The sequence below is a fragment of the Pongo pygmaeus genome, chromosome 1, assembly GCF_028885625.2.
Source record: "Pongo pygmaeus isolate AG05252 chromosome 1, NHGRI_mPonPyg2-v2.0_pri, whole genome shotgun sequence".
In the NCBI taxonomy this organism is placed as follows: domain Eukaryota; kingdom Metazoa; phylum Chordata; class Mammalia; order Primates; family Hominidae; genus Pongo; species Pongo pygmaeus.
Genome location: NC_072373.2, coordinates 220,582,216 through 220,591,231, shown reverse-complemented (window position 1 = coordinate 220,591,231; position 9,016 = coordinate 220,582,216). Strand labels below are relative to the sequence as shown.

The 9,016-nt window shown below is 61.4% G+C and overlaps 1 protein-coding gene across 2 annotated transcripts in view; it reads right to left on the bottom strand.

Moving 5' to 3' along the window:
* Positions 1-821: 821 nt before the first annotated feature.
* CASZ1 (castor zinc finger 1) overlaps positions 822-9,016 on the bottom strand; it is a 57,499-nt gene continuing 49,304 nt past the window's right edge. For both annotated transcript variants that reach the window (XM_054439821.2, XM_054439831.2), the window contains exons 17-19: positions 7,374-7,525; positions 7,049-7,190; positions 822-4,263 (exon numbers count right to left, since the gene is read on the bottom strand). In XM_054439821.2, coding sequence (XP_054295796.1) covers positions 3,149-4,263; positions 7,049-7,190; positions 7,374-7,525 — 1,409 coding nt within the window. In that variant the 3' untranslated portion in view covers positions 822-3,148. The remainder of the gene's footprint in view (positions 4,264-7,048; positions 7,191-7,373; positions 7,526-9,016) is intronic.

Here is a 9,016-nt window from a genome sequence, read left to right as displayed (position 1 = left end):
GAGCCAGTAAGACTCCTCAGCGTGGAAGAATGTGGCAGATCCCGCACACATCCCCTCCCCAAGGTCCTAGGGAGCTCCGGCCACCTGGAGTCCAGCTCAGGGCAGGGCTGCCAAGGTGATTCCCATGACGTGGTGTCGTGAGAAGCCGGCCATCAGTTGGAAGTGTCAAGACAAACTCTCGGAGCGCCTGGGAGGCCTGCACTCCAGGCTAGGTCTGGTGGACACTCCGGCCACCGTGCTTCCAAGGGAGCCAACCACGGTGCCACCAGGGCTGGCAGCTCAGGCTCTGGACTGGTGGCTACGGACCCAGGAATTATCGGCCCCCTCTGCCTCTGCCACCCTGTGCTCCAGGCAGGAGTCGCGCCAGCATCCGGATTGGATCCGGGTACGCGCCGTTCCCAGCCCGGGCAGGTTTCTGCAGGAAGGAGGAAGGAGCTGAGGGAGGAGGCAGGAGGGTGGCCCTGCCAACGCCGGCCCAGCAGCCCAGCAGGAGACGAGAGGGTTGGCTGGGGTGGGGGTCCTGGGGGGCTGCAGAGCCTTTGTCCGACGACCCAGACCTTGGTGTCAGATGGCTCTGCCCAAAGGTGGCTCCTGAGCTCCAAGTCGGGGCTTCAGGCAGGGCTGGGGAGGAGGCCACCCTTCTGGCCAGGCCAGGAATGAGCCCCCTACCTCTGTCCTCAGCAGCCCGGGGACAAAACTGGTCTGTTCCCCGCTTTTCCTGCCAGGGTCGAAGGGCGCCCAACTCCTCCTCACCCCACCGGTGTAGCTGGGTCATGGCCAGCCGATTGGGGGCGATTTTAAAAATAAAAGATAACTTGATAGATTTTTTTCCAGTTTTTATTGAGTGAAAATGTCAAACCTTGCATCAGTCATGCAAAAAAAAAATCAAATAAATAAAACACATATATTAAATTTCTAATAGCACTAAATTCAAGTGGAAAAATATTCAGTTCTTAATAACCAGGTGCCGAGGAGACCAGATTCAAGTAATCAGAGCACACGCTGTTCAGTTCGGGTTTCACGTTCTGTATTTTTTTTGTCTCAAAACCTCTCTATATATCTCTATATATCTATATATGTATATACATATAGATATATACACACACATATGTGCATACATATTATTTGATATTTATATATATACACATACATAGTTATAAAACATTAAAAAGAGCATTGGTGGATCAAGCATTGTTTCCCCACAGAAAGAAAATAAAACAAAAATTACACGTTAAAATTCAAAATGAGCTAGCAATGGCTTATAGTCCTAGTGTGCAATATGAAGTTTACAAAAGGCTAGACTCCGCACTGTCGGCATCTTCTTTTTTTTTTTTTTTTAAGTTTGATTTTGCTACATTGAAAAAAATGTTTGTGTGTGTGTGTTTTTTTTCCTTTACAAAACTCCTTCCACAGACGCCCGGGGCCTGTGGCGGGTCACTGTCTGGGCAGATGCTCACAGCAGCACGTGGTGCCCACAGAGTTCAGGAGGCTCTGATAGGGGCTCTTTTAGAAAACAACTGATTTCCTGTTGAATCAGGTACGATCCGTGCGACCACTCCTGCCTCCCTGCTCCCTGTCCAGTTCGGGTGGTCCTGGCTTTCTGGCTGTGGGCAGCCGAGAGGACAAAAGAAAGGAAGAAAAAAGGGAAAAGTAAACCACTGCCCCCCAGTTGAGCCAGGTTCCTCCTGGAGACCTCTGGGGAGGAAGCTTCTGGGTGACAGCCTCCCCGCCAGCCTTCCATTCCCTCCTAGGCCTGTTCTCTCCCGGTGGCCCAATCTGACAACAGCTGGTGGCCTGGAGTAGGGAAGGTGGGCAGGTGTGGCCTCAGGCAGCCTGCCCTTGCAGGGGACTTGGTCCCCGGGGACCTCAGAGCCACCAGCCAGGCGTGTGCCTGCCAGGTCAGGCCCTGGCCCGGGCTTCGATGGCCTCATCATCTCCAGGAAGGGGGATGTTTTGCAAAGGGAACCCAATCTGGGTAGACTGCACCAGCAAAGAAGCATCCCAAACAAAGTAATAAAACAAACTGGAAAAAAAAAAAGCCCTATAAAGCCACACGCATCACCAAGAGAGAACTCAAATGTTAAATTAACTACAAACTTGGATCAACAGTAATAGTCCTTTTTTCTTGTCTCTACAAAATTCAAGTTAAGAGTTGGAATCACGCAGCTCCCATCAGTGCTAGTGTGAAGACAGACAGCCTCAAACTGTTAAGGCCTCTACAAAAAACGCTGGACCAAATCCCACAGGATAAACGGGACTGAGCCTCCAACCTCAGGCCGGGCCCAGGCGGGTCTGCACTCTCACCACGCCTGCTTGCTTCCTTTTTGTTCTGTGTAGAATAATAACCTTTACAGGAAAAATACTGTACAACTTTCTTGTATTTTTTTCCATTTTGAACATTAAAGCCAAAACCAGGCGCATCCTTCCTGTTTGCACCACCAGGGTGGCCCAGACCCCGCCCCGGCCCCCAGCGGGCTACTCTGGGTTTTGGACGCAGCCTCGGTTTCCCTGGGGCGGAGGCTGGGGCTAGGGAGTCACCAAACAGACCCGACCCAGGCCTGGGGGAGCAGCCGGGCCCTGGAGTGGGGCTGAGCGGGAGCTCCGCGGCTGCTACTCCCGTGAGGCTTCCTCCACGGTCCCTGTAGTGTCACCCGTGCTGACCGCCTTCTGCCCGTCTTCCCCTGGGCAGGGGGGAGGATCCTAGCTGCATGAGGGAGGCCCCGCCAGCGGCTCCAGGAGCCACCCCGCCCTGGTGGCGCGGGGTGGGGGTCCCGGTGGCCCCCAGCGCCTGTCCCAGTCCTGAGCAATGGTCGCGGGGCCGAATCGGCCGCGGGGAGGGGCGCCGGGGCAGCGGCCGGGAGCTGCGCCCCATTCGCCCGGGACCCCTGCTCCTCGGTTCCCTACCCCGGGACAAGAGCACCTTCTGTTTCCCTGAAGAGACCCGGCCTCCCTAAAGCAGGGCCACCGCCGCCGCCTGTGTCCTCGGCCGCGGAGCACCAGAGGGGTCCCCGCCTCTGTCCTGAGACGGACTCGGGGTCCAGAAGCACCGGCGGGGCGCGGGGCGCGGGGCTCTGCCCAGGGGCCGCTTCGCGCGGGGTGGCGCCGCTCCCGAGGCCGAGGCCGCCGCCAGGGCCACCCGCGGGCGCCGCTAGGGCGAGGAGGCGGCGGTGGGTGCGGGGCCGGGGGCGCCCAGGGCCGCCAGCGCCGCCAAGGCCGGGGTCCGCGCGCCCGCGCCCGCCGCCTCCGCCGCCGCCTCGGGCAGCGACTCCTCCGAGTCGGTGCGCAGGTCCTCGTCGTCGTCGTCCTCGTCGTCGTCCTCGTCGTCGTCGTCCTCGTCGTCGTCCTCGTCCTCGTCGTCCTCGGCCTCCTCCTCCGGCAGCTCCAGCTCCTCCTCCTCGTCCTCCTGCGAGGACTCCCCAGCTGCGGTGGCGGCGGCGGCGCCCTCGCGCGGCCCGGGGGCGGTGGCGTCGGGCGGGCCGGGGTCGCCCGCGTCGCCCAGCGCCAGGCCCAGGCCGGCGGCCGCCGACTGCAGGAAGAGCAGCGAGCCCGGCTCGGCGCCCAGCGACAGGGAGCCGTCCAGACTGATGGGAGGCCCGGGCGCGGGGCCCTCTGCCGCGGGTTCGCCGCGCTCCTGCTTCTCGTGCTTGCGCTTGTGCGAGTCCATCTGCGACATGCCCACCACCGTGTGGCGGCAGCCCGGGAAGGTGCAGTGGAAGTGCGAGCACTTGAGCTTGTACTTGCAGTCGGGCACGGCGCAGTCGGCGCTGGAGCTGAACTGGCAGAAGCCCGCGGCGCTGATCACGTCCTGTTTGCCGTGGTGCTTGCGGTGCGCCGTGACCTTGGTGCTGTCGGTGCAGCGGAAGCGGCAGCGCAGGCAGTGGAAGTGCGTGCTGGTGCCCGAGAAGGGGCAGTCGGCGAAGTGGCAGCTGAGTGAGGCCTTGAAGCGCTTGAAGTCGTCCAGCACCAGGTTGTCCACGCGGTCGTGGTGCTGCGCGTGCTTGTACATGTGCGTGCGGCCGCAGAACTTGTAGCCGCAGTTCTCGCGCGTGCAGTGGTAGTGGGTGACCTTGAGCGAGAACTGACAAGCTGCGTCCTTGCAGTCCTCGTAGAGGTCGAAGCGCCGGAAGCCCTCCAGCATCATGCCCTCGTCCAGCATCTTCCGGGAGGACGCCGTCTTCCGCCGCTTGCCGAAGGGCGACATGTCCTCGATGATCCAGAAGCGCTTTTTGGCCCCCGAGGCTGTCGGCATGGAGATGGTGTTCCCTGGGGAGGGGCAGGGAGGTCAGTGCAGAAGAGGGACCCACGTGAGCACCATCCACAGGGTTACACCCACACGGGACCCCTGATCTGGCATGGCGCCAGAGGGCGGCATTTAGGGAGCCCTCGGCTTCCCCTGGCTCGGGAGGCCTCTCCTGCCCCGCCCCCTCCCTATCCCGGCACAGCAGGGGTCCCGGGCTTCCCCTCCTCATCCCTGTCTGCAGAAGGGCCACACAGGCCTCTCCCCGGGGGTGGCAGCCCAACCAGCTCTGGGGGACGTGGTGGCTGCTTCCTGGCCAGTTTGGGTGGGAAGTGAGGACACGTCCTCGCGCTAATTGAAGCTGAAGGGGGAATCTAGGTCGGCAGAGTGCAATTACCCAAGTTGGACTCGGGCCAAGACGCCAGCTATAGCTGCCTCTAATGAGGGACAGGCCGGCTCCTTTCCCGCCGGCTACCCGGCTTCCCTGGCTGCGCCTGTCTGCACAGGGGGAGCTACCTACTCACAGTAGGGGTGCCAAGTGCCCCAGGGCTGTGCGGGGCTGCAACTCCCTGCCCTAAGGAGCACCTTGTCCTTGGTACCAGAAGGTTCTTTAAGGTCTTGTTGGGGTTTTCTACCCCAAGGGCTGGGAGAGGGCAGCCCTGATGGAGGACCAGGACTCAGGGAGCTCAGTGCCTCTGCCCTCTGCTCAGACCCGTAATTTACCTGGGTCAGGACCAGGGCAGGGGCTCAGCCATGGGGAGCGGAGCCCATTTATGTCCAGCTGGCCCAGACTGCTTCCTGGGATTTAGGATGCCCCCCGTAACCCTTTCTGGGAGGCACCTGTGCCCCTATGGCCATGGGTGAGGGGAAGCCCCAGCTCCTGCCAGAGGCACAGGCAGCTAGTCCTGGCTCCCCACGCCACCCTCCACAAACAAGAGAAGCTCTCTGACCAGCCCCACCAGAGCGTGGGTAGCCTCTGGGCTCCTCCCACACGGCTGACCTGCCTGGCTCCCCCAGAGCCTGCTTAGAAGGCCCAGCAGTCACTCTAGCCACCAAATGTCTGCCCTGCCCACTTCAGGCCAGGCCCCATCGCCCACTCAGAGCGGACAAAAACGGAGAGAGACTAAGGGCTGTGACGGTGTAGGGGCACCCAGGCAGGGGGCAAGGGATGGCCTCAGGCCCAAAACCTGGTGGGTGAGGAGCAGCTTTGGGTCTGAAGTCACAGGGTCTGGTTATGCCAGAGTGGAGCTTCCAACAGCCGGAAGTCCCTGAGGAGGGGGAGGCTCGGCCCTGCCCTGGCCATAACTCTTGGGGCCTGTACTCAGGCAGAACGTGAGGCAAGAATTAGCAGAGGAGTCGGAGCCCGGGTGGTGTCTATGCTCAAGGGAGGGGGTGGGCAGATGCCATCCCGGTGGGTATCAGATATGGGAGTGGGATGGGAGGTGCCTCTGCCCCTGAGCACTGCCGGGGCCTGAGTCCACAGAGCTTCCCTTACTGCTCAGCTTTGGGCGTGGGCCGGGGTTCAGGCTGGAATCTGGACCCTCTGAACCTGAGCAGGTCCCAGACCCCAGCAGACCTTCCCGAAAGCCTCCTCTGTCTCTTCCTAGTGCCAGATCTCAGGGGGACTCCTCAGAGTAGAAGGAACGGGTCCTGCCTTGCCCCAGGCCGAGGAGGGCAGACTCCACAAGGCCTCCGGCAGGATCAGCCATCTCTGGGACTCTGAGCAGTTGTGAACAAGGGAGAATCCCTGGCAGCAATGCTCTGGCCCGCCCAGCACTGAGCAGGAGCCACGAGGAGTTGTCCCTGGGATGGAGACCACGCTCTCTAGTCTCGGGGATGCTTGGCTGTGAGGGGTGCAGAGCGGCCCCGTCCTTGGCCTGGCTGGCTGCAGAAAAGGGTCAGGCCCCGGAGCGTGGCCTGGAGGGTGGGTTGGGGTGATGGACAGCGGTGAGAAGGCATGTGCGCGTTACCTGCAGCATCCTGAACTAGGGGGACGTCACTTTTTACTGGAGTTGGAGTGGCAGTGACGGGCGGGAAGCTGGGCGGGCTGCAGGTGGGATGGGCCAGGCCCCGGCCGGCTCCGAGAGTGGCACTGAGCAGAGAGTATGACAGACAGGACGGAGAGAAGAGGCAGGGGAGGGGGGGGAGGGGCGGCCGGAGCGTGGCCGGCGAGAAGGATGGAGTCGCTGGCGGCTGCGGGGCCGCGCGGGCAGCCTCGTCACCAGCGGCCGCAGGAGGAGGAAGAGGAGGAGGAGGAGGAGCCGGGCAGCCTGGAGAGGGTGGAGAAAAGCAGAAAAAAAAAAAAAAAAAAAGAAACCAAAACAAAGAACAAACAAACAGAAAGAACCAAAATGAGAAACCCGATGGCAGAAGCAGGTATGGTATGAAAATGTGTGCACGGATGAGCAGAGAGAGGGACACAAGAAGAGGGGGCAGAAGGAGAGAGAGGCGGGGCAGTGCCAGGGGTCACGTGGGCAGGTGTGCCGGGCAGGACCGGCGCTGGGACCAGGCCGGGTGGGTGGGTGGCGGCCGAGGAAGGAGGCTGGGGCTGCGCCGCTCCCGCTGCGGCTCAGAGGACGGGCCCAGGGTCCTCTCCTGGAAACTGACGCGAAGGGCAGCGCCGGGGAGGCGGGAGGATGGCGGGAGGGGCCTCGGTGACCCAGTCCCACAGACCAGCTGGCTCTGCTGCATGCCAGCCTGTCCTCCTCGGAGGCCGCGTGCCCCGGACCTTCTGTCCCAAGCTGCACCCAGCGGTGCTGGGCTTTGGGAGTGGGGCCTGGCCCTGCCAGCAGCCCCGTGCCTGCCGCTCACCTGCCGCGGTGCTCTCGTTACCCACGGGGGTGCTGGAGCAGCTCCGGTCCATGGTGGACGACTCAGAGGACATGGCGCCTGGGCTGCAGCCAGTGTAGTCCATGCACTCATCTGTCTCAGCATCCATCAGGCCTGGGGGGCCCTGAAAGGACACGGGGGTCCCTGAGGAAGTGGGGCTGTGGGGCATGCTGCCCACAGAGGGCAGGCTGAGGCTCCATGCAGCACAGGCCTGAGAGTGAGCGTGGGACCATGATGCGTTCCCACCACCCGGGCTGGGCTCTCAGCTGGGGGAGGGGGGTGGCTATCACCTGGGGAGGGCTCTCACCTGGGAGGGGGGCACGCGGTCAAAGTTCTTCCCCAGCATCCTCCGCATGTGCTTCCGCGCGTGGGAGGTCATCTGGTGCTTGAGGAGGAAGGAGAACTGGCAGCCCTCCCGGATGCAGTGGAAGTGGCTGTTCACCTGGTTGTACTTGCAACCTGTGGACATAGCCCCACCTGGCATGAGCCCCCAGCTGGCCAGTGATCATGGCTTCCAGGTCCTGTTGGGCACTGTTCTGGGCATGGGGGCAGTGTGGTCAATAAGGCAGATGGTATCTGGGGAAAGGGCACTGAGCTGAGGTGGCACTCTTAGGAGGAAGGTCAGGAAGTCCAAAGCCACCTGGCTGTCCAAACCCTGGGCCTCCTCTCCAGCCTGGCACAGAGGCGAGTGACAATGCTGGGCTGGCCCCCCATCCCCTGGCCCACACACAGGGAGGTGCACAGCTCCAAGGCAAGGGACCCTCATGGTCCCTGCACACTGGGCCAGCTACCTCCCAGGAAGCCACCTGTCCCCACATCTCTGCTGGGGAGCCCGGGGTGCTGCCTGCCCCTCTGCCCAGGCCCCAGCACCCATGGGGCCTCACTCTGGGCCGAGAACAAACAGAGCAGGCGGGACTGAAACAGCATCACGGGGCAGGTGAGGGCCTGTCCGCTGCCATGGCGCCCAGGCTGGCCAGGTGTCTTCTGTCATCCCCCAGCTTTGTTTGGCCCCAACTATCACCAAAAACACCACAAGTTGAGTAAATAATAGCAACTGCAGAATACCCTGACATCTGTAAACTGAGCCCAGGGACAGCACAGGCCGCGAGTGTTGACGCTTATTGGCATGGCTACCAGTCCTCTCTCTGGCCGAGAACTCCTTTTTGAATTCATACTTGAAGGCAAGGTTTGTTTCCTTTTTCTGGCGGTTGACTTTGAGGATGTCACCTTTCACTTTTGGAAGGACCAGACTGCAGCAGCCCCCACCCCTGCTGCCGTGACCACCAGGCCACAACGGGCCTTGCCTGCAGCCCAGGGGCCTCTGCCGGGCGGCCTGGCTCCTGCCTGCCCATGGGTTCCGGTCTCTTCCTAGGGAGAGTCCTGCCCCATCAGCAGGCCGTGCACAGGGGCCGGGGGGCTCAGCTCCCAGCAGCACGGTTACCTCTCAGGCATCAGTGGCCTCCCTTCCCAAAGCCACAGCGGCCCCTTCCTGGGTTCTGGGTCACGGGTGCTCCAGCTGAGCCCATGGAGAACTTGACCGTTCCCCATTAGATCTGAGTCGCCACCACTGTCACCACCCCCACCCCTGTGACAGCACCCAGCCTGGCACACAGCTGTCCCTCCATAAGTAACTGCAGAACAGATGAATGGACGAACAAACTGTAGCTCACTGCAGACAAAAACCTCATCATGAAAGCCATGGAAAGAGATCCCAGAGCAAAGAACGTTGAACTTCTATAACTTCCCTGCTCGCCTTCTTGATGAGAAAAGGAAAACAGAATCACGCCCAGGCCCTGGATGCTCACGATGAGGTCCCAGGGAGGCTGTCTGGGGGTGGAGCGGTGGTGCCCTGCGTGAGTCACCCCCACCCTTCTTGCTGGGCTCTGTGGGTTTGGACTGTTCACAAGCTTGACAGTGCCTAGCCTGTGATATCTGGGACACCTTTAACAA